The following is a 26,274-nucleotide window of genomic DNA, read 5'->3' on the forward strand; positions in this document are numbered from 1 at the left end:
CGTTCGACCTATACTTGAGTGTTGCTCATCAGTGTGGGATCCGTACCAGATCGGTTTGACGGAGGAGATAGAGAAGATCCAAGGAAGAGCGGCGCGTTTCGTCACAGGGTTATTTGGTAACCGTGATAGCGTTACGGAGATGTTTAATAAACTCAAGTGGCGGACTCTGGAAGAGAGGCGCTCTGCATCACGTTGTAGATTGATCGCCAGGTTTCGAGATGGTGCGTTTCTGGATGAGGTATCGAATATTTTGCTTCCCCCCTACTTATACCTCCCGAGGAGATCACGAATGTAAAATTAGAGAGATTAGAGCGCGCACGGAGGCTTTCAGACAGTCGTTCTTCCCGCGAACCATACGCGACTGGAACAGTGCCCTTCGCCACACACCGTTGGGTGGCTTGCGGAGTATAAATGTAGATGTAGATGTAGATGTAGATGTACAGCTCGCGAGGTTGCCGAAGAATTCACAGCGCCGGCCAACTCCCGCCGACTCTAGTGCAACCACGTGACAACCGCTGCCCGGCCTCAGACACGCCGTCTTCGCTTCTGTCCGTGAGCCAATCGCCGACTCGCGCACCGCGGCATAACATTCTCAAACCGTTGTGTCCTCACCCCTAATCGCGGTCGGCACACCCTTATATCTCGAGCCGCCCACAGCCCAAAGACAACCCTCTGCACTAGGAAATCGATCGTACTCATGTCAGAGATACTACTGACGCCAGTCCCGCCATGGCTCATTGTTCATCACAGTGCTTTAGTTTTTGAGTGGTTCACGCGTTTTCCAAGACTACAGATAAGGCGTTCAAGATGAGTCACGCACGGTACGCCTTTCAACATCAAAACCGGAAAACGTGGGAAAAGTAGGTAATGTGATTCCATATGGCCGTCGGCAGATTGTTCTGAAACTGTAGTTACTCACAAAGAATGCTTACGGCAAATTATATAAGTGCGAATCTCGTGCAAAAAATTCTCACGATCGAACAAAAAGAAGTTCGCGAAAATGTTTGTAGCGACACTTTGAATACAACTGAAAATGATCCTAGTTTCTTGGAAAGAGTGATAACGTATGGCGCAATTGTGATCCAGAAACTAACCGCCAATACATGCACCGAGAGCTATATATATATATATATATATATATATATATATATATATATATATATATATTCACTGAATTCCTGAAAGTCGTACTGTTAATCAACGTTACAACCTTGAGGTTCTTGCTCAATCTTTTCAGAAAATTTGAAAAAAAAAGAAGATCCAGATTATGGAGGAACCAATCACGGGGTTCTGCGCCAAGACAAAGCATTGGCTCATACCGCATTGTCTGTTGAGATGTTTCTAGCGAAGTTCAGCTCGCCCCATGTTAGGCCGCTCTCCTTTTCTCGCCCGACCAAATACCATGTGACTTTTATACCTGCTCGAAGATCGAATCTGCATTAAAACGAAAAAGGATTCAAACCGTTGCAGAAGTGAAAGGGAAAGCGACACGTGTCTTCAAGGACCTCATAGAGGAAGTCTTCCAGGGCTGTGCCCAACATCGAACATTCGCATTTAGAGTTGTAGTAATAGGGGAGGGGAATATGTTGAGCGTCACAACGCATATGGCTCTGAGCAATATGGGACTTAACTTCTCAGGTCATCAGTCCCCTAGAACTTAGAACTACTTAAACATAACTAACCTAACGACATCACACACATCCATGCCCGAGGCAGTAGGCGAACCTACGACCGTAGCGGCCGCGCGGTTCCAGACTGTAGCGCCTAGAACCGCTCGGCCACAGCGGCCGGCGACAATACATAAGTATATATGTTTGTAATAGTTTTACAGCAGTTGCCCGGCTATTTTATAGCCATAATTCGTAAAAGGAAACCATTGATTTTGGTGAAATAAGCAATACATATATGGAAGAAAAATTGTATTTTGCTGTGGCAGAACCATTTTGCGAACCTATTTATTTGAAAGGAATCATGGTCTGCTCGACCTCAAGCGAGAATTGCTTTTTAAACAACGCAAGTAAATTAAGCCACTGTTATTCGGAACGGAAGCATGTTTCTCGCGCCACGGTGTATGTTTTTTCGCTGTAGCCATTGTCTGGGTTGCGGGGAGCCCGGCTCGGGAAAGACAAGGCCAGGAGGTCGGGCAGGATGTGCCGGCGTGCCGTGTAATTCCGCGACTGGCGGCGGCGGCGGCGGCGGCGGCGGCGGCGGCGGCGGCGGGGGGCAGCTGGCTTTTCTTAGGTCGGCCGACGGCTGCGGCGGCGGCGGCGGCGGCGCGCTTTCAGGAAATTGCTTTCACGGCTTGAGGCTGTCGACCGGGATGGGCCGGGGATTGCAATGAGACAAACACCGGCCCCGCTGGGAGCGGCTCGGCCCGCCCCCGCTCTGCCGCCACCGCCGCCGCCTCCTCCGCCCCCGCCTTACTCGCTGTCGCGGCCGCAGAGATGCGCGCACCACTTTCCCTGCCCGCGGCCGAGTATTTCCCTTGCGAGCTCGCGGCGCCGCGCGCTGTCACACTGCTAACAAGGCGCCCGCCATCAACACGAACACGCCCTCGCAGAAATGGAACGTCGGGGCGAAATTATGAGCTGAACGGCGGCGCTCTTGGAGGTAGTTGTTGCGCAGATAAATGTCTAGCAGGTATCAAAGCGCCTCTCAGAACTTCATCCACTTCTGTAATCAGGGTCGCTAATCCAAACTGGTGACTTCAAACGAGATACGAAACTGCTGACCGTTAAATTTACATATCCGCCTCTGTAGTCTCTGTAGCCAGAGGTAAACTAGTTCGAATCCCAGAAGTGGATGAAATTTCCAGTGCTATTATTTTGCTGGAATGGGGAGGAATGATAGTGGCGTAATGTTTGTATTGTGTACATAGTTCCGCGTAGTCAGCGCGTACACAACTTTCCCACTAGAGCGCGCCTTGCTAAGCACAACAGCGCAGGCGCGGCGTTCGTCTGTCTCCGCACTATGAGATGGCGCTGTCTTAGAGACGGAGCAAATTTGCTTCCGCCGATCCGCGTATTAGTATGTAACGCAGCCAATGAGATTGCTGCTAACGTAGAACCCTTTCTCCTCACGGATCACACTCGCGCAGTGATACCTGAGCTCTCGATGTATTATAACGTACCAAGACCAAAGGAACATCAGATTGTCAATTGTATACAGCATCCTGAATCAAGTTACGTAATGTCTACTCTTTTTATTATTTTAATAAATGTGTGTGAAAATGAATCAAGTTCTGTTTAAAGTTGGTCACCGTTAATCTACTACTCTAAGCGTGCAAGTGGCATCTCTATCGTCTGACCTAACGGCAGAAGAGAAACACGCCACGATAAGACCACGAGACATATTGCTGACACTCACCTACTTCGTTAGAGCGACAAGTCAAATAATCTGACGGTGTGTGTACCGAAGGTCTTGCAGTACGCACACCACAGCTTTAGATCCTCTGACTAATGTCCAGAATGAAATTCTACTGTGTCTCACAAAGTGATGGCATATGACACAGGTTATGTTGATCCGTCTATTTAATGGAGACGTTGGTCTCGGCACATTCCTTGGTGCTATTCTAGAGTAGCATTTATTTATTTATTTATTTATTTATATCACTCACACCAGAGAGGGGCTTAATACGTACAGTACCTATTCTACATCATAGTTACCTAAGAAATAACAATTACAATAGTATTAATATAATTTGAGCGTCCATAGGGACAATATGAATTAGTATTAAATATTAAGGTATAGTGGCTGTATTGGAATAGTCCGCGCAGAATACAGTTGCTGGTAGAAGCGTAGATGACTGGGCACACATGGGGAGAGCGGTAGTGGTGGGGATTACGCGTAGACGTTGTAGGGGAAATGCCGAGCACGGGAGAAAACGTGCCGTTCTGAACTGAAGCCTATGCTCACATTTTTTGTAACTATAATTGCTGCACCTCCGTGCCCGCACTTGCACGGTGACCATTTAAAAAGATCTACCGTCACTTCAGCTTTCATTAGTATCTTGAAACAATTCTCCCGGAAATACAGAGATTTATTTCCCTCTGGCTTACTAACCATTTGTAACTTTCAGAGAAGCGTCATGAGTGACGAATTTCTACACATTTCTCTGGTTGCAATGTCAAAATTTGCCTCTTTTGCCAAAACAAGCAAAGTTTAAATTGTGTCACCTCACTATCACGTTGTCCAGACAGAGTTGCGAGAGAATCCTGACACAGTGGTTTATTAAGTACATCAAGTGAGAACTGGGGAAAAGTAAGGTCAGCAGCTGACCAAAAAGCACATCCTCGGCATAATATATACAATGTCTTGACATTTCTAAACCCATAGCACTTCGCACCTCACCAGCTATCGAGGGCCCTTAAAAACTGCATTTTTTCACCCTAAAAGTCGGTAGTTATTGGAATAACACGGTACATAGTGAAGTTTTACATAATAGCAAATTTGCCACAATCTCATTTCGACCTCTGAAATCGTTTGTGAAATTTGAGGAATGTTTGACTTTATCGCTGGCGCGGCGCGATTGCAAATAAGTGTGCTACAACAATTTTCTCAAGATTAGTGACAGACAGATACCTCTACCCAAGTCTAAAGAAAAAATTAAATATCTTATTTAAATCTCAAACACAATATATTATGTAATATGCACTAAAAGCAAATTCATAACGATCTCTATTTTCCGAATTTCACACAATGCCTTACTTTCACATAAATATCACAATAACTATGACCATTAACGAAGCGATGGGCACATCATTATGAATCTGATATATAAAGCTATAAGTGAAGCAAACATGAAACGTTTTTACCACATGGTCTGTACAATCATTTCAGAAAGACTGCAGGCTTCGCGTCTCCATTTTGTCATCGCTGAACGGCCGAAAGGTGAAAAATACTTATCAGGCAAACGAATGAACTCGCCCATTGTTTTGGACAAGAAGTGGCCACTGCGCATCGGCCATCGTATCCTGCGCGAGCTATGCTGCGGCTGCTGCTGCTGCCACTAATAAAAGTGACAATAATAACAAAAATAATAGTGTCAGATATAAAAAGAGTTTGTAAGTACACTAGATAGGTGTTTGATGATACAGGAAGTTCTGGGGAAACGAAATTTAACAAGACTGCAACATCTACGAATACCGTGAAATGAGGAACATCTCGTCGGACAGAAGGATGTTTAAGGGTAACAAGTAGGTACGACAAGATCATCCGTATTCGTTAACATTGCTTTAGTACATTACCTGCCTTCTGAAGCTGGAGATGTTATTCAGGTCTCTCATACATTTCGGAAAATTTTGTCCAGATTCGGGTTCCTGCTACTGAAAGCGACTTCCAGAAAGTGGTGGAGTGGGACAGAAAGGATTTTGCTCTGATGGGAAGACTGTTTTCGTCATTTTGTCCATACAAGAGCGCTAAAATCTAGGAAATATGTGGCGGCAGCATACATTAAAGAGGTAGTAGAGGAGACATTGTGTGTGAAATTCTCTGCTCTTTTTTGCAAGCAGACACGATGGTGAAATATTACCATAAAGTCGAACCTCATAGATACAGGGAGTTCAAGAAGTCTCTCCGCTGTGCCGTATAATTGTTAGCCGCGCGTGCCGTATGCCGCAGTGAATATACCGAAATGAAACTCGGTGAAATACAAGTTATTAATTTATTGAACATTCATTTTTACTTACAATTTCTCGCATTAAATGTTGCAAGTCTCCCCCCTGTTGTTGAATACACAATTCAATTTGTCTAGCCATGTTTCCAAACCAAAGCTGTAACATTTCTTCTGTAACAGAAGCAGTGAAAGTTGATATAGCAGTTTATAATTCAATTACTTTTGAATGCATTATGGGAACAGCAGTGATCAATGTCTTGTAAATAATTACTATTAAAAACAGTCTTGATCACGATTTATTTTATAAGGTGACCGGTTTCGACCACTACTGTGGTCATCTTCAGACCTACAAGATGTATACAAAGCACTAATTAGAGGGCTACATGCATTAATGAAAATACATAGAGTTATACGGCTATAAAGCTATAAAACGTTTAATTACCATTGTGTGGGAACCCCTTTCTGTTGGAGAATCACAACTGGAGAAACCAGAGCACGTCTTACTTTATATAATGGAGGCTCCACCCACTTCTGACTGCATGATGTCATTATTAACCAATGAGTTATAAGTCGAATTACAATTTAAAATTTCTTAGTTAAAAGAACATTGTCAAGAATTAGAAATAAATATACATTAAACTTAGCTTATTTAACAGCTATTGTCAATTAAAAAGCGTTAAAAATATTTAAAAATGTAGGAAAATGAACTTCAGTTTGGCAGTACATGGGTTGCCCTCTCGTGGCCTGTCAGTGAACCATTTGGAACCACTGGTTGCTATGGTGAAGTTAGACGCCGTTGCAAAGATGAAGGAGCAAGCTTTTTCCACTGAAGTTGTTGTAGAGTCGATAGTTGAACTAGTGGTTGCCATGGTGAGGACAAACGCCAATGCAAAGATGTGGCAGCAGGCTTCTTTCCAATGAAGTTGTTGCGAAGTGGAATGGAAAAGACTGTGGCGTCAGACGATGTATTATTGAGCAGCAACTTGTCTTTATTGAAACGAAAAGAGTAAGCTACAATAATCTGTAGCTGATATATATATAACTCATGCGGCACAAATACGCTACGAAGTAGTTAACCGTATATATGAAATATTATCTATGAAGTTAGTATGTAGATTACAAGTGCCATTTTTTTTTTTTTATAAGGCATTGCTATTCCGCAAGTTACATACCAGTCATATAAGCAAATAAAATTGAAAGAATTTAAAATTATAAAATTATTAAATTATGAGCCATTGTCAATAATAAAATAAAACGATGTGAATTAGCAGTTTAAAAGCATAAAAGCAATAATTCTAAAACATATAGTCAATCATAAAATAATGTTTGATAAAATACAATTACAATGTAATGATAAAATATTTGCTAAAAGTCTTAATAATTTGAAAGACCATTTTTTAAAACAAATACAGAAGAGTAGACATTCTAAAGCAGATCATCGAAAAGCTCAAAGAAATGTTTGTCTTTGAACTGAAGTTGTTTGTTTAAAACAGATAATGGATTACTTTTGTGAAGTGAAAAAATTTCAATTTCTTCCAAGGTATTTAGCAGTGGTCCTTTCGGCACAGTGTGAAATATTTTCAAATTGCTAGAAATCAACATCTTGATGAATACAATCATTCTGAGGGTTGCATTTCTAGCAATATGAAAATATTACATACTGTGCCGAAAGGACCACTGCTAAATACCTTGGAAGAAATTGAAATTTTTTCACTTCACAAAAGTAATCCATTATCTGTTTTAAACGAACAACTTCAGTTCAAAGACAAATATTTCTTTGAGCTTTTCGATGATCTGCTTTAGAATGTCTACTCTTCTGTATTTGTTTTAAAAAAAGGTTTTTCAAATTATTAAGACTTTTACCAAGTATTTTATCTTTACATTGTAATTGTATTTTATCAAATATTATTTTATGATTGACTATCTGTTTTAGAATTATTGCTTCTATGCTTTTAAACTGCTAATTCACATCGTTTTATTTTATTATTGACAATGGCTCATAATTTAATAATTTTATAATTTTAAATTCTTTCAATTTTATTTGCTTATATGACTGGTATGTAACTTGCGGAATAGCAATGCCTTATAAAAAAAAAAATGGCACTTGTAATCTACATACTAACTTCATAGATAATATTTCATATATACGGTCAACTACTTCGTAGCGTATTTGTGCAGCATGAGTTATATATATCAGCTACAGATTATTGTAGCTTACTCTTTTCGTTTCAATAAAGACAAGTTGCTGCTCAATAATACATCGTCTGACGCCACAGTCTATTCCATTCCACTTCGCAACAACTTCATTGGAAAGAAGCCTGCTGCCACATCTTTGCATTGGTGTTTGTCCTTACCATGGCAACCACTAGTTCAACTATCGACTCTACAACAACTTCAGTGGAAAAAGCTTGCTCCTTCATCTTTGCAACGGCGTCTAACTTCACCATAGCAACCAGTGGTTCCAAATGGTTCACTGACAGGCCATGAGAGGGCAACCCATGTACTGCCAAACTGAAGTTCATTTTCCTACATTTTTAAATGTTTTTAACGCTTTTTAATTGACAATAGCTGTTAAATAAGCTAAGTTTAATGTATATTTATTTCTAATTCTTGACAATGTTCTTTTAACTAAGAAATTTTAAATTGTAATTCGACTTATAACTCATTGGTTAATAATGACATCATGCAGTCAGAAGTGGGTGGAGCCTCCATTATATAAAGTAAGACGTGCTCTGGTTTCTCCAGTTGTGATTCTCCAACAGAAAGGGGTTCCCACTCAATGGTAATTCAACGTTTTATAGCTTTATAGCCGTATAACTCTATGTATTTTCATTAATGCATGTAGCCCTCTAATTAGTGCTTTGTATACATCTTGTAGGTCTGAAGATGACCACAGTAGTGGTCGAAACCGGTCATCTTATGAAATAAATCGTGATCAAGACTGTTTTTAATAGTAATTATTTACAAGACATTGATCACTGCTGTTCCCATAACGCATTCAAAAGTAATTCAATTATTGCCTAGTCAGGTATTGGGAGATTACAAGAAGTTTAGAGGGTTACACACTAAAATTATGAAACTTAATACCAAAATATCTTTTAACAAACAATGCCTGATGAATAATGTGATTCCTAATTATGTAAAAATTAGTTTTAATACCAGATCAAATATAGAAAAGTTTTTACAACAGAAGAGTAGCATTCTGTGGATCAGATCTGAAATTAAAGATGCATATAAAGAAAAAGATGCATTAAATCTTGAAATGTACAATTTACATTTAAAAATTAGCAGTCAGTTGTCACCATTAATATTTTCACAGCTACTTAACTTTACAGATGAGAAAATTAATGCAGTGCAAGAAACTATTTCTAATAAGCATAATAAGAAAATTGCAGCCCTTGTTAGTCACCAAAATATGCGTTCACAAGATGTTTCACCAAATGTACATCACTTTCATCCAAGAGTAACCAATCTAACCAAAATTTCTTTTACTCCTGCCGAGACAACACTTTTAAACAAAGGCCTAAAATATAATTTAGCTCCACAATTGAGCAATGCAAATATTAAACGTGTGATTGCTGATGTAAAGATTGCTGCAAAACATGCACAATTTAGTAGGTCTGAAAAATGTGACATTGCACGTAAAACTAAGAATGTTATTACTAATGAAAAAGATAAAAATAAACATAATAATGAATTAAAACTTGTAAAGCAAATCAACCAGAAGTTAATAACTAATAAAGCTACTGCAATCAAGGCAGATAAAGGGAATACTCTAGTCATTGTTAGCGAAGATGATTATGTTTCTAAAACTTCACAATTTTTTAACGCTGATGGAATAACTGAGGTTAATAAAGACCCGACTTCAAGATTTCAAACAAAAATTAAAAAACTGATTGATGATAATGACTCTTTACTTGCACCTAAAGATAAAATAACACTTAAAGTTATGAACCCCACTTTACCTAAGTTGAGATCGCAAATCAAATTACACAAACAAAACTTACCAATTCGTCCAATTGTTAACAATACCAACTGTCCCTCTTATAACCTAAACAAAAAGCTCAATTAAATCTTAAAATCCTTCTATGTTTATGAAGAAAATTATAGTATTAAAAACAGTTTCGAATTAACTAAGTTAATTTATGATGTGGATATTCCAAAAAACGCAAGGTTTGCATCGTTAGACATCACAAATCTTTACACGAATATACCTATTCAAGAGACTATCTCTATTATTAATGATAACTTAACGCATCACAAAATCATGAGCCCCAAAGAAATAGTAGAATTCATTGAACTGTTAAGAATTACTCTAGATTTTAATAATTTTTCATTTAATAATAAAATATACATACAAGAAGATGGACTTGCAACGGGAAATTCCCTGGCTAGCACTATAGCAGATATCTTCGTCAACTATGTTGAAATCCAATTTTTCAAAAATAATCCAGAAATAACAAATAAAATTATATACTATAAAAGATATGTTGACGACACACTGCTATTATATAACGGCTCTAAGGAAGAAATTGATGCTTTCGCTAACAACTTAAATAATTTACATCCAAAACTTGTATTTACAGTAGAACATGAAAGTAAAAATAGTATTAATTTCCTTGACCTCACAATTACAAAACAGAATGGAAGACATAATATTTCTATTTATAGAAAACCCACATCAACCGACGTAATAATAAATGCTACATCATGCCATCCATTAAGATACAAAATGGCATTTTTTAAAACTATGATACATAGGATACTGAAATTACCTCTCCAACATGATGCAATCCTAAAGGAAATTGATACATTAAAACAGATGGCAGTTGCTAACAATTATAATTCCCATCAGGTTGATCTGTTATGTAAAAAAATTACAAGAAAAAAATGATGCCATTATAAATTCCAAGAAGAGATTTACACAAATGATATACATGGGACCTATCTCAGATAAAATAAATAAATTATTTAAGAACACAAGCGTGGCAATAGCATTTAAAGCTAATAACCCCCTACAGATGAAACTGAAACACACAATTGGAGACTCAAATAGATACCAAAAGTCAGGTGTTTATAAAATAATATGTAATGACTGTGAGAAACAGTATATTGGCCAAACTGGCCGAAACTTTTTAACACGTTTCAGAGAACATACTACTGGTGCTGCACGTATCAAATTAATATTCGGTCAACATCTTGATGAATACAATCATTCTGAGGTTTGCATTTCTAGCAATTTGAAAATATTACATACTGTGCCGAAAGGACCACTGCTAAATACCTTGGAAGAAATTGAAATTTTTTCACTTCACAAAAGTAATCCATTATCTGTTTTAAACGAACAACTTCAGTTCAAAGACAAACATTTCTTTGAGCTTTTCGATGATCTGCTTTAGAATGTCTACTCTTCTGTATTTGTTTTAAAAAAAGGTCTTTCAAATTATTAAGACTTTTAGCAAATATTTTATCTTTACATTGTAATTGTATTTTATCAAACATTATTTTATGATTGACTATCTGTTTTAGAAATATTGCTTTTATGCTTTTAAACTGCTAATTCACATCGTTTTATTTTATTATTGACAATGGCTCATAATTTAATAATTTTATAATTTTAAATTCTTTCAATTTTATTTGCTTATATGACTGGTATGTAACTTGCGGAATAGCAATGCCTTATAAAAAAAAAAAAAATGGCACTTTTAATCTACATACTAACTTCATAGATAATATTTCATATATACGGTCAACTACTTCGTAGCGTATTTGTGCAGCATGAGTTATATATATCAGCTACTGATTATTGTAGCTTACTCTTTTCGTTTCAATAAAGACAAGTTGCTGCTCAATAATACATTGTCTGACGCCACAGTCTTTTCCATTCCACTTCGCAACAACTTCATTGGAAAGAAGCCTGCTGCCACATCTTTACATTGGCGTTTGTCCTCACCATGGCAACCACTAGTTCAACTATCGACTCTACAACAACTTCAGTGGAAGAAGCTTGCTCCTTCATCTTTGCAACGGCGTCTAACTTCACCATAGCAACCAGTGGTTCCAAATGGTTCACTGACAGGCCACGAGATGGCAACCCATGTACTGCCAAACTGAAGTTCATTTTCCTACATTTTTAAATATTTTTAACGCTTTTTAATTGACAATAGCTGTTAAATAAGCTAAGTTTAATGTATATTTATTTCTAATTCTTAACAATGTTCTTTTAACTAAGAAATTTTAAATTGTAATTCGACTTATAACTCATTGGTTAATAATGACATCATGCAGTCAGAAGTGGGTGGAGCCTCCATTATATAAAGTAAGACGTGCTCTGGTTTCTCCAGTCGTGATTCTCCAACAGAAAGGGGTTCCCACTCAATGGTAATTCAACGTTTTATAGCTTTATAGCCGTATAACTCTATGTATTTTCATTAATGCATGTAGCCCTCTAATTAGTGCTTTGTATACATCTTGTAGGTCTGAAGATGACCACAGTAGTGGTCGAAACCGGTCACCTTATAAAATAAATCGTGATCAAGACTGTTTTTAATAGTAAATAGTTTATAATTCATCGATGGATTTTGGATGGTTTTTATAGACAGAAGATTTCGCTGCATACCGGAAGAAAACGTCAGATCGTGTTAGGTCAGGCGATCGTATAGGTCAAAGTCCCTGTGAAATTATGCGATCACCAAATACATCAGCAAGCAGTGACATTGAAACGCGAGCTGTATGCGCGGTCGCACCGTCTTGTTGAAAATAACCGTTCAGTATTTCTCTTAACACGAATTCTCCTATGAATGAGTACAGAATATCACTGCGTTATCGTTGTGCGTTTATTATTTCGTTGAAAAATATAGGACCCACAAACCGAAGTCTAGAAATTGCAATCCAAACTCCTATTTTCACAGAATGAAGTGGTTCCTAATGAATACATAACGGATCTGCAGTACTCCACATACGAGAATTATGCGAGTTTATGTACCCGGATAAATGAGACCACGCCTCACTAGTGAAAAACGTTTCATTATGAATATCCCTTCCATTTTATTGAACGAAATTTCTGAACCATTGACAATAGTGCAGTCTCTTTCCACGATCAGTATTTTTCAGTTCTTGCACGGCTGCCACTTTGTATGGGAAAAGTTCTAATTTTTTCCTTACAGCTCTGTGGGCAGTAATCATATCAATTTCCTGGGCGAGTTTTCTTACTGACTTGTTTGGATTTATGGACACGTCATCGGAAAAATCGAGTAGTTTTTCCTCAGACAAAACGCTAGGACCACCATTTCTCGTTGGATCTATCTCTGAAGCGGAACTTCGAAATTTGTTAATCAAATCTCGCACGGTATCGCGATGTGGGAGTGTTGTCTCCGGGAAAACTGAATTAAATGTTTGACGAACTGAAACTCTGTATTTACCGCCAGCTTTGAACACTTGTTCGACTAAAAACACATTTTCTTCAATGGTTAGCATTTTAACAGCGGCAAAAACGAAACAAACGAACAAAGGAACTGAACTTGAACGTTCACGTCAACACGTAACGACACACACCAACGATACTACTGACGCTGGCCGAGATAAACAAAACAGTAGAATGTTGGGAGAGTCCACGCGAAGGGAGGTAACCCAGGCAGGCGAACAGTCATAGGGCACGCGCGACTAACAATCATACGGAACTGCGGAAAGACTTTTTGTACACCCCTTATGAGGAACCCAGGCAGTCAAACAGTTCCAGGTGCCGTGAAGCCGGCCACTGTGGCCGAGTGGTTCTAGGCGCTTCATCCGGAACCGCGCTGCTGCTACGGTCGCAGGTTCGAATCCGGCCTCGGCAAGGATGTGTGTGATGTCCTTAGGTTAGTTAGGTTTAAGTAGTTGTAAGTCCAGGGGACTGATGACCACAGATGTTACGTCCCATAGTGCTTAGAACCATGTGAACCAGGCGCCGTGAGATTTCCTGACAAAGGAATTGCATGAATACATCCATTAATGAATAGCTGTAAACGTTTGTGCAACTTTTTTTCAGGTCGAGACAGCAGAGATTATGTGGGGCACAGGTGATAATGATGCCCTCTTGCACTTTACAGTTACGTGCTCAGTCCAATTTTGTTTTTCATCTATTATTACTCCTATACTCTTTGCTGGAGAAGACAAGCTGTTATTTGTCTCGTTTGGGGCAAAGGGTGGCAGGAATTTGGGGTTTTTGGTTGGGCTGAGCTTTCACTCTGTATCCAGCACTCATTTCGAAAGCACACACAGGTTGGTATTACGATTCTAGGTTACGTGTCAGAACCATGTTTCACCCTTGGTCTTACCTACGTGCGCAACAACACAAACGTAAACAACACCGTGTCATCAGTCGTCGGAGTTATCCGCACGACACAAATGCACGCTTGACACTTGTTATCATGTCGGCGGAAGCCGACGCAAGCCACCTCCATTAGATTCTAAGACAGGTGTTTATACAACGAAGGCCTTTGTGACAGGTTCTAGTGGCTGCTGGTGAATCTTTCTGATTGTATCGTCGTGGCCTACGAAACTTCTGAGGTTTTGTCCAGAGCTGTGTCGAATATCTTCAGGGGTACTTATGATTCTGTTTCGTGTTACATTCTGCCTGTTCGGAATTTGGAGAGCGACATAAAACTACAAGAAATGGGCGTTGTAAAAGTTCCAGAGGTATCTTTATTAGAGATACAAGGGAAATTTTATCAAAAAATAGAAGCCTCTAAAGTTAGTGACGTATGAACTAAAGCTCTACAGAGTCATAGTTTTATCTGTACGGACGATAGTTAAATTTTATCTCGGACAAGGATTATCTCTGTCGGTCACGCGTAAGCTTCTACCACCCCGATATTTTACGTTATTTATGTCGTTCTGCGACGCCTGATACGTCTGCTGGTCAGATTCACAAGCGAACATTCCCAACCGTAAATAGACGATCCGCACGGAACTTGGCGGGTTTGTAGGGACGGCCTTATAGTGCAAGCCGTATTTTCTTCAATGCCTTGGAAAGTAACTTGGCATATTAGGTTTAGAACAATATCTTTCAACCGATGGCACACGAAAATGTTATTCATATAAAATTTGATATTTAATAAACGTAATTGAAATCTCTATAATGCACTTTTCCAATAATTTGAAATCTTTTAAAATATCCCACCACCGTCATTGACTTTTGAAAAATAAAAACTTTTGTTAAAAGAGAAATTAAGGAAGAAAGTTGCCCATATGGTGATCCCAGGGGGCTCGACAGTACAAATACAACCATGGAACGTATACGGCTTTCGATGTTGGAGAACTCCTTGAGAAGATTTTCAGATCTAGATATGTTGAATGATTACGATGCCAATTTCCTCATGCGAAACAATGTACTCAAGCTGCAGTCTCTAGTACGTAATCAATTCTCTTCGTTAAGGCTTGCCAAAATACTGAAATATTTAGCATATCATACATGATAATTTGAAATCCTAAGGAATACCCTTTCATAACGTGTTCTGCATGTTTTATATTATGTTCAGAAATTTCGTGTAGTTCATGTCTATGTTATAAAATAACATTATTTTTTAGCATCATTTATAAATTATCAGTATTGTAAAGATTTTGTATCGTAACAGTACCGTAAGTTACCTCTTAGTTTCAGTTACAAAATTTCACGTATCTGAAACGATGAAATATAAGCAGAAGAGGTAATTGATGTTAAAGGTAAAATACCAATTTAAAACATGAAACAGCTGTAGTTAAAATAAGTAATTAAAATAATAATGATTATGTCAAAATATTCCGGAAACACATTGTGTACAGCTCATAGTCTGATTTTACAGATTTCAGTAATTTTTATTAATTATCAACTTTTATATGAAAAATACTTTTTGTATATCTTCAGTTGAAAGATACTCCCCCTAAACCTAAAATGTCAAATTACTTTTCGTGGTATGTTTTACCCTTAAAAGTGAAATTGGGCACATACAAATATACAAGAGTTGAATTATAGTACCCTCTCTCGCCAAGTTTAATAATGATCGCTTGTTTACACTTGTGATACTTCCATTGTTAGTGAAAGCAAACGCAGCTACGAAAATGTCTAACTGCATAAGTTGAAACTGAGTGTATTTTTTTCTACTAGGGGACGCCCCATTTTTTCCTGCTCATTGTCAGTTACCCCTTCTCATACCGTGTAGATATTTTGCTAAATAATTTTATAACTCGTTTTGATTGTGTAACGACTTTGCTAAAAGGTAAATGAGAGTATCATTTACAAACAATCTAAGATGCTTCTCAAATTGTCTTCTAAATTGTGTATACAAATTGGAAACAGCAGCTTGTAACACTTCCTGGAGAACCCCACATATTATGTTGCTTTCAGCAGATGACTTCTTGTCTGTTACCATGAACTCCGACATTTGTGGGAGGAAGCTATGAGTCCATCACACAACTTAGATAACGTAACTTTTTTCCAAGTGAGCGGTTGCATGTAACTGCTGTGAAAATTTACTTGTTTTGTAAGCATTGTCCAAAGGGAATGAAATTTGTAGACATTATGATATGGGAGACTTACCTTCGTTTTCTTTATTTAAATTGCTTTCATACACAGAGGGTATCTTTGAGAGGTGTTCAAGAAGAAACATACGAAGCGAAACTGTGGGTATACCTGAAATTTATATTCAGAAGTACTTCTCTTTCACTGTTTCATGACGATCCAAGGATCTGAGGTTTTATTATACTTTCTGTGACACTGAAGACGCATCGAGGCGCGTTATTATGAAGTCGCAGCAAGCCCTCATTGAGCAGCCCAGGCCGTTTACTCATAGTGGACTTGCATAAGGTACAGACTGTGTAAGCAGGCTGTTTATGTTTTCTTATTGGCAACGTTACGTAGCGCTCTGTATGAAAATCACTGGCTGTGCTGTGTGCAGTCTGTAGCTAGTTTGCATTGTTGTCTGCCATTGTAGTGTTGGGCAGCGGCAGCTGGCTGTTAACAGCGCGTAGCGTTGCGCAGTTGGAGGTGAGCCGCCAGCAGTGGTGGATGTGGAGAGAGAGATGGCGGAGTTTTGAAATTTGTAAGACTGGATGTCATGAACTGCTATATATACTATGACTATTAAGATAAATACATAATTTGTTCTGTATCAAAATCTTTCACTTGCTAAGTACGCCTATCAGTAGTTAGTGCCCTCAGTAGTTAGAATCTTTTATTTAGCTGGCAGTAGTGGCTCTCGCTATATTGCAGTAGTTCGAGTAACGAAGATTTTTGTGAGGTAAGTGATTTGTGAAAGGTATAGGTTAAGGTTAGTCAGGGCCATTCTTTTGTAGGGATTATTGAAAGTCAGATTGCGTTGCACTAAAAATATTGTGTGACAGTTTAAGCACAGTTGCATATGTTGACCCTTAGCCGAGGATACCTCACTGGAATCTTCTTATTTTTTTCTTGTAGTTTGTCTAATTAGTGTAGATTTTGTTTATTGCTAGCGCATAATTGTAGAGAGAATCTCCTTACTAGTTGCAGTCTTTCATTGTTGTTGTGGCATGCATGTAGATTTCCACCAAGTATTTCGCTGCTGCGCTTGCAATTAACTAGATATTATTTTCAGTGCTATGTTAATGTGTTCTCTTATTTTTGCTCTTCAAATTGTGTGTTTCTGTGTTGTCGTGTGAAATATTGTGACAATAATGGCGTGTGAAAAACGTAATACTAGGCTTCAAAGTAAACTGAGAAATGACAGTGAAGACGAAAGCAGTGAGTTAGCGCCGCAGTGTAATGAATTAACTAATGTTCAAAGTAGTAATTTGGTAATTGTGCACAGGGAAATGGAGCAGGCTGCAAATAATGGTGTAGGCAGTGAAATAATTAGTGAACAGGGAAGCATTATCGTTCGATCGGTCGGCAACAGCTCGCCTCCGGATTCCGAAGTGACAGGACACAATCTTGCAAATACTGTAGATTCAGGTTTTGCGTCCTCACCATTTTCTCAAATAAATCAAGACACATTTTCTGCTTTTCAAAATGCGAATATTGCCGGTTCAAATGCACTGCCGAATAGCACTGAGGAACATGTTTCACACACCAGTGCACTGTTATTACAGTTAATGCAACAAATGGGACAAAGGCTACAAAAGTTAGACACAACGCTTGAACAAAATCAGAAACAAATGGGACAAAATCTTGAAAAGTTAGACACAATGGAACAAAATCTTCAAAAGTTAGACGCAATGGAACAAAATCTTCAAAAGTTAGACACAATGAAACAAAATCTTCGGAAGTTAGACACCACACTTGAACAAACACATGAAGATTTAACTACTGAGTTACATAACATTGAATCGAAATGTCAAAAAGTCTGTAATGACGTAAAAACACAAATTTGTGAGCATTTTCAACCTATTTTCTCGCGGCATGAAAATGCATTACAGAATCACGAAGCAGCCATAAAAGAACTGCAAACCATTGTTCATGTAAGTCATGACACCTTGTGGGCTAAAACTGACTCAATTGCATCTACCGATTCGGTTACACAACTTGCAAAAACTCAGGAAAACTTAAAGGACACAGTAGATTCGATTTCAACACAAATGGAGACTCTGAAACTTGGTTCAGAAAAACACACTGAGGAAATGTGTTCACTATCGGAGAAAGTAGCCGAACTTTCGGATCAGTTCACTAACTTATCCACAACGGTAGATGATAATCTGAATTACTCAAAACTGGTAGTCTTTAATGACACAGATGAGTGCGAAAAAATTAGGAAATTCAAAGAAAATCAGAATCAAATTAATACGCAACACCAAAGAGAAATCCAGGAAGTACAAGATCAGCTGACACAGGTAATACAAGAATTACGTATTTCAGAGGACACGCGCCCCAATACGGGAAGAGGGACATAGAAATACGGAACAGCCACAAAATAATAACACAGCGCATTTCGGAAATTATGAAAGAAATTGGCAAGGTGCACCGAATTTTGAAATGGAACCGCCGAAACGACGTAACAATGACCGATATGCGACTCGCCGACATGATGACTTTGACTATAAGCTGTTCATTACTACACGTAAATTCAAAACATTTAAGAATTCTGGCAACGACATTCATCCACAAGCATGGCTCCATCAATTCTCTCATTGTTTTCCTCCCAACTGGTCGTTAGAACACAGATTAGAATCTATGTGTGGCTATTTAGAGAATGAGCCAGCTGTAAGAATGCGATCGGTCATTCACGATTGTCACAGTGAAGGAGAATTTTACCATGCCTTCATCTCAGCATCTTGGTCTCAAGCTACACAAGACCGAGTAAAACATAGCATCATAATGATGAAACATTTCGAACAATCTGAATTTTCCAGTTTTGTGAAATGTTTTGAAGACATGTTGCACAAGAATCAGTACCTGTCAAACCCATACAGCCCCTCAGAACTCATCCGCATTTGCTTAATCAAATTACCTGAACTTTTACGACATATTATTTTGGCAAGATGTTGCAAAGATGACATTGAAGCTTTTCAGGGACTGTTACAAGTACTGGAAATTGACACTGACAATCGCGGAACGCGAAAACAGCAACACCACAATTACAGGTCACATCCGTCACAATTCCGCGATGAAAGAAATAATGACTTGACAGGACAAGGCTATTGTCACAACACAAACCGTCACCAAAACAGACACCATCCGAATGACAAGCGTTGGCGGAATATAGTTACAGAGAAAGATCGCTTTTCCATAGTAATGAATGTGACAGAGACAACCATAGAAACAGACAATATGGGATCCAAAATAATTATTAACAAGGGAGACAGAATAACTTCAGACGCAACGGTCCACCATGCAGTTACAATTCTGGGAGAAATTCTCCACCACATGACCGACAAACAAGAAACTATGTAAACTACCGACAAAACGACAGACCTGAATTCCATCAGAACTGGCGAGCTTCAAACAGGGCAGGGCCTTCTCGTCAAGGTGAATTTGTAGAAGTTAGGTCTCCTGATCCCAATAACGACGCGCGCCAACAAAGGAACAGACAATGACTCGCACCGCAGGCAGCCGCGTGCGCCGGCTGGCTCAGAGAAAAATAACATAGACGCTAACCTTGAGAAAAATTTTAGCATTCCTCACCGACGTATACCGCATGATAATTCCGTTCACATGTAAAACCGTTTATTGAAAGATAATCTGCTTTTTAACTTTGTCTTTACCATAAAACTTTTCACTTCACGTTTCTAGTGTGCTTCGTCAGACTTAAGAAGTTGTTAACATGCAACAATGTTTGAAGTGAAGTATCCAGTCTAGAACCTAGGGAACATTTTTTAACAGAAATTACGATTCCATTGTTATAGTGAACAGACGACACAGTGTTGCATTTGTACATTCTTGCTTGTTAGTTGCACAATTACGTAACGACTATCAGACTTACATACTGAGGACATATACTGGTACTGCTAATGGGACTTTAATGCAACATTTTGGTTTACTTGAAGATACATTCTGTTTTTAAAGTACTTTCTGTAAGATACCAGATGACCCAATGGTTAGTTTATGTGAGAACTACTCGATTTTATCACGACGCTACTAATGAGTGACAATTCACAATGTTGCTTTTGCGGTGTATCTGTTTTATATCTGCACAGTTTTTCTGAATTAATCTGGAAAGTAAAACATGTTTTAGTAGTAACTTTTGTGGTATAGCTACAATGAGACTGCCTTTTCCGTAGCACAACAATACATTACAGCACAGTACTTTCTTCATCACAGCAATAAGCGTAATAACTAAGATATCTATACGCACAGCATTTCACTTTTGTTTATCATGAGGTAAGTACGTTGACTTTTGCAGAACTTAGCTTTCGGAGGACGATAAATACAACACTACCACAGAGATTATCTTACAACAAGATGTACAGTTTAGCGCTACAGTACACGTATTTGAGTGATTAATTTTGTACTTACAACATTTATTTTTAAAGATATTGGAAGTACAATGATACAAAGGTTTTCCGTGATACATTTCATTCCATTGCTGTAGTCTGTAACACCTAAGGGTATTATTCATTAATCCTCAGGGGGGTACACGCTTACTTTGTGTACCATGTGTGTGCCAAGCACAGGGAGCCCTAGCTAATATGGTATTTGGTTATACAACTGTACACATCGGTACCATATTTCTCTAACACAGAATTACACAGATATCTGATCATTTAACTGAGAGAGACAAATATTTATTTTACTACATCAGTGACAGATGTTTACGTAACTACACAGTTGGATAACTTCACACTTAAGAAATTTTATTTTGTCTGTACTTTGTAAACTGTTCGTATATGTTTTCGGAACCATTGTGATACTATGAGAGCTTTGAATGATGTATTTGGTGTGGGATCATGATTTTTAAAGTAAAAGTAATTTTTAAAGGTAAATGACACTTCTGACATGAGCAGAGAATTTTTTTAGGTTTTGAAGCTATTGGAGGAAGCTACGACGATTTTGAGATTTGGCTGAGGTTTTATGATGTTATTATTACGATAATGTGTGTTATGCTGTTGAGTTATGTTTATGATCAATAAGCTGATGCTATATGAGGAATTTGATTATTCTACGTATTTATTATGATGAAATATTGAAGATGTGTCGACGAATATGTATATGTGTAATGAGGTAAGGAATAATGAGTAGTGGTTAGGGACTCTGGTTTGTGAAAAAGGTTGTTGGAAACCAAGGATCATACTTTAAGAGTTATGAAATGTATGTACCTGCGTGAATGTATCACAATGCCGGCGAAAATTTTTTGGGCACTGTTACATTTATAGAATTTTGTTTCTACACATTTGTAACGCAAATTCTCGACCTGTGAAATTTTTATATGAGACTATCACTGTAGCGGAAACTGCTGTCGTAAATATTTCGGTAAGAAAGGTAAGTGAGCGTGACGTAATGCGTTGTGAGTGGCCAGGTGTGCCAGCCGCCTTGAGAAAAAGCCATTAGGCAGAGACAAAAAGAGACCATTAACCTCGCTATTGACATGCCTATGTAGAAAGCATCGCAAGTACGACATGCTCAAACTTGAAAACACATGATTACACAGTGTAGCTCTTAATCTATGATACTTACTAAGATGCCTAGTGAAATGATGAGAAACATTTTCCATCTATTGCTTTGTAGTTGAGAGATTGCTCCTTTTGTTTAATATCTAGTTTCTAGCTGCACTGCAGCATTGGTTAAAATAAAATTTTATAGATGTACTAATATAGATATTCTATGCCTACAGATCCAGTAAATAGGAACTTTATGATGTACTTAAAAAAAATGAAGGAGTACAAAAAAAACATTTCCCTTCACAGGAATTGCATACAGAATTTTCTTTTCAAGTACTTGGTAATTTCTTTTGTAGAATAAGTTGTGGTGCACCACTTTAATTACATAGACATTAAGATGTGAATATACATTTCCCTTGTCTGCACTGTTGTCTTTAGTGTAATATTTTTTCTGCTTGAGCTATGTCATGTTTAGATATAAGTTATTGCATTTGCTGCTGCTGTTTGCCAGGCATAGTGCTACTAAATTTCACTTTACATTACTCTGTTAAGCCAGTTTTACTACTGATTTATTTTTCTTGTTTGCTGCTCATTGCCTTATATTAGTTGTAATATTGCTGCTTGCTTTGCCAATTTCCATTTTTTTGTCATTGCTGTTTGTGTTAATTGTTTTGTGCTGCTGCATTGCCTCGTCCCTTAGGATATATATCTGATCTCAGTAGATTTAATTTAGCTTAAAATGGGGTAGGCTATATAAGAGAACGAGTTGTGATGATTTGGAAGAAATCCATTGAGAAGCTATTAGATTATGATTTGCCCAACAAAGTATTTTCAAAGAGGATATGAACAAAAAAGTAGGTTTTAGAGACAAGTTTAGGTAGGATTTTCTTGGAAATAAATGATATAAGATAATGGAAAATAAATAATGAGGTAAGAAATATGTGAACATATAAATACAGAAAGCATGCTTGGACAGGATTTTTTTGGTGGAAACAAATGTTGAAATAAGATGAAAGATCTATGGAATGAAGTTTTGGGTTGGACTGCAGTACCAAATGTCACACTGAAAACGAACCCTGTCTTTCCTTTTGTATTATTTTGCTATGAGTTTATGTACCATTGTGTATTTGTCTTTTTCCTGTCTTTAAGTGTTTAGCTAATAAGATATATGTTGCAGAATTTTTCAAATACTATGTTCTTTACCTTGTAAAGATGCTTAGACATTTTTTGTTATGTTTTGTTTTAATGCTCATGTGTGAAGTTGATGTTTCAAAAGTTATTCTGATCTTTTATGTATTTACTTATGTCATAATTCCTGTAACACTGATGTATATGTTTATTTCTATTCTTTTATAAAGCCCCTATTACTACAAATGTTATCTGTATTATTATGTTTTTAATGATGTATTTTGTACCATTCTTATTGTATTCTTCTGTTATAAAATTGTAATTGATACCAGTTCATCATATTATTAACTTGTAAGTTACATTTCACTGCACACGTGTCTGTTGGTCATAGTATATGGACAATATGTGAGAAGTAGGGACTGTTAGTGTTTGCATGTGTGTTAATAATTCAGCAAGGGAGTGGATAACAGCATTGCTGGTTCTAAGGAAAATTCCAAAAACTTTGTGAGTGCACAAGTGGTGGTTATGGACTTTCTATATTATCCGCAAGACACTTCAATGGTGATTGTGCACCTGCACAGTCACAACAGATGGCTGCTGGCCATCTCTACAAGGACTACCGTGGGTCTACACCTTTGATGACTTACCAGTACCATTATCTCTACAAGGTCTACAGTGGGTCTGAACCTTTGATGACCCACCAATACCATACTCTCTACCAGGACTACAGTGGTCTGCTCTCTGATGACCTACCTACCAATATTCTTCAAAACTTCGACTGACTCTGCAGTGGGTTTGCTCTGTTGTGGCCCATAACCTGTCTGCATGTCGAGAGTCAGCACTGTCTTGACGTTGGAAGGGCAATACTACTTCTTCAAGACTGCATGGAAATGCTCTACTTCCGTGGGCATTTTCTTTTACTGCTCAGACTTTGAGAAAAACACTGCAATTTTACTGTGATGAATGATCAGGACTGTCTTTATGGACTTGTAACACTACGCTACTGTGCACGATACTTATTAAAGCCTGTACTATGGTAAGTTGACGGGCTTCACCTTATAAGAAAGGATTTTGGTATATATGTTGACCACATGTACCTGAATGGAGGCAAAATCAGACTTTCACCCACTCAGTAACAACAATGTTACGTCCAGTGATGTGTTGGCAAATGTGCCAACACCTTGTAGATAGAGGAGGCCGAAATGCACGCTATCTAACGCAGACGGGCGTGAATTCTGGAACAGGATAAGTAGTGAATGCTAATAAGAAAATTATGCAGCTCCTCGAATACTTAACTTTTATTCCTTCATGTGAATCCAGCATTCTTGAAGAGACATTTCATACGATAACTATCAAACTATTTAAGGCTAATGGCGCCTTGCTAGTTCGTAGCCATGGACTTAGCTGAAGGCTATTATAACGGTCTCTCGGCAAATGAGAGAAAGGCTTCGTCAGTGTAGTCGCTAGCCATGTCGTCCGTACAACTGGGGCGAGTGCTATTCCGTATCTCGAGCCCTGCCTTGTGGTGGCGCTCGGTCTGCGATCACACAGTGGCGACACGCGGGTCCGACATGTACTATTGGACCGCGGCCGATTTAAAGCTACCACCTAGCAAGTGTGGTGTCTGGCGGTGACACCACATTCCTCCCCCGCAAATCGGTCCGAGGGGAGCTAGGAAACGCCTGAAAACCTAGTCCAGGCTGCACGTCAACATGCGGTGTATGCGCCCGTAAAGAGACAGGAGGGGCCGAAGTGTCGACCTCCATTGCGTCGGGGTACCCGACGCGCGATGACGTCATGTGGTCCGGAGCGGGCAAGAGTTCCATGGCGGAGGACAGCTGGTCACGGGAAGCGATCGGCGGCACGTGACCCAGGGAGGCGCTTGGCGGCTGCAGCGAAGCATCGAATGCGGGCGGCGCCCGCGGGAGGACAGGCGGCGGCGGCGACGGCTGCGGCGGCGCGTCACCATGGGGCAAAATGGAAGGTATCGTCGGTAACACCTGGGGATGAGGCGAGCCAGTAGATGGGTCCCCAGGGCGCTGACCGGACGGCACCGTCGCTGAAAGCAGACAGGGAGCGGCAGAACCCGTGCGACGACAGAGGCACAGCTGATTGAGATGCCGACGCACCTCACCAGAGGCCGCCAAAACCAAATACATCGCGCGGCCGAGGCAGCGAACTATGCGCCCAGCGAGCCAACGCCATGAACCTCGATAGTTGCGATACAATACAACGTCGCCTGGCGCAAAAGCAGGAGTCTGCCCCTGTACAGGAACCTGATGCGGCGGATGCAGCAAGGACATCAAGGTTCAATGAGGACGACCGTGGAGCAACTCAGCCGGCGAGCGACCATCTCGCGCCTGAGAGCGATACGATGACAAAAAGAGCAACAACGCGTCCTCCTGAGAATGCGACTCTTTCAACTTCAACATCTGTGACTTGAAAGTCCGGACCAATCGTTCAGCGGCACCGTTTGATTGAGACGAAAACGGCGTGGATGTCAGATGTTGAATACCACTGGCCTGGCAGAATGAAATTCTGCGGACATGAATTGTGGGCCATTGTCGGAAACAATAGTCTGCGGAAGACCTTCAATGCAAAAGATGGCAGACAACGCTTGGATGGTGGCGGAGGACGTCGTGGAAGACATCCGGACAACAAAAGGAAAATTACTGAAGGCATCTACCAGAACCAACCATAGAGCATTCCAGAAGGGACCAGCAAAATCGATGTGCAAGCGTTGCCAAGGGGAAGAGGCTTTTGGCCATGCAAAGACCTTCCGCGGCGGTGCGGATTGTTGTTCGGCACACGCCATGCAAGAGGAACACATATTCATAATCGCAGCATCGATTCCGAACCAAGTACAGTGCTGACGAGCAAGTTGTTTCGTTCGCACTATACCCCAATGTCCTTGGTGAAGAAGCCGTAAAACTGAGGACTGTAACGAACGTGGGACCACGACTCTGGACTGATCATTATCAGAACGTAACAACAAAACACCACGTCGAACAAAAAGTCTCTCCCTATGAGCAAAAAATCGGCGAACCAACGGATCCTCGATCCGAGACTTTGACAAAGGCCATTGCGTAGCAACAAAACGCAAAACGCTAGCAAGGACAGGGTCAGCAGCTGTGGCTGTAGCGACAATCGGAAACGATTCGACCACTTCATCAGTTTCCGAATCAATGAACATGCAAGCAAGTTCGGAAGAATCGAATGCTTTATCCTCAGCAACAGGCAAACGGGACAACTCATCGGCGTTTCCGTGCTGAGCAGTGGACCGGTACAAGATATCGTAGCGGTACTGCGAGAGGAAAATAGACCAGCGAATGAATTTCTGCGCTGTACGCGGAGGTACAGGCTTGTTCGGATGAAAAAGCGATGTCAAAGGTTTGTGGTCTGTGATGATGGTAAAGTGACGACCATACAAGAAATCATGGAACTTAGTAACACCAAATACGAGAGCCAAAGCTTCTTTCTCTATCTGGGAATAATTTCTTGGCGCAGAC

The 26,274-nt window shown here is 39.4% G+C and overlaps 1 protein-coding gene across 1 annotated transcript in view; it reads left to right on the forward strand.

Annotated features, from left to right (window-relative positions):
• The first annotated feature begins 2,337 nt into the window (after positions 1-2,337).
• The window catches only part of LOC126413093 (vitelline membrane protein 15a-2-like), a 46,003-nt gene continuing 22,066 nt past the window's right edge, over positions 2,338-26,274 (forward strand). Inside the window, exon 1 of the mRNA XM_050082988.1 lies at positions 2,338-2,476. Within this exon, the coding sequence (XP_049938945.1) occupies positions 2,338-2,476 (139 nt within the window). The remainder of the gene's footprint in view (positions 2,477-26,274) is intronic.

The sequence above is a fragment of the Schistocerca serialis genome, chromosome 7, assembly GCF_023864345.2.
Source record: "Schistocerca serialis cubense isolate TAMUIC-IGC-003099 chromosome 7, iqSchSeri2.2, whole genome shotgun sequence".
Taxonomy (NCBI): Eukaryota; Metazoa; Arthropoda; class Insecta; order Orthoptera; family Acrididae; genus Schistocerca; species Schistocerca serialis.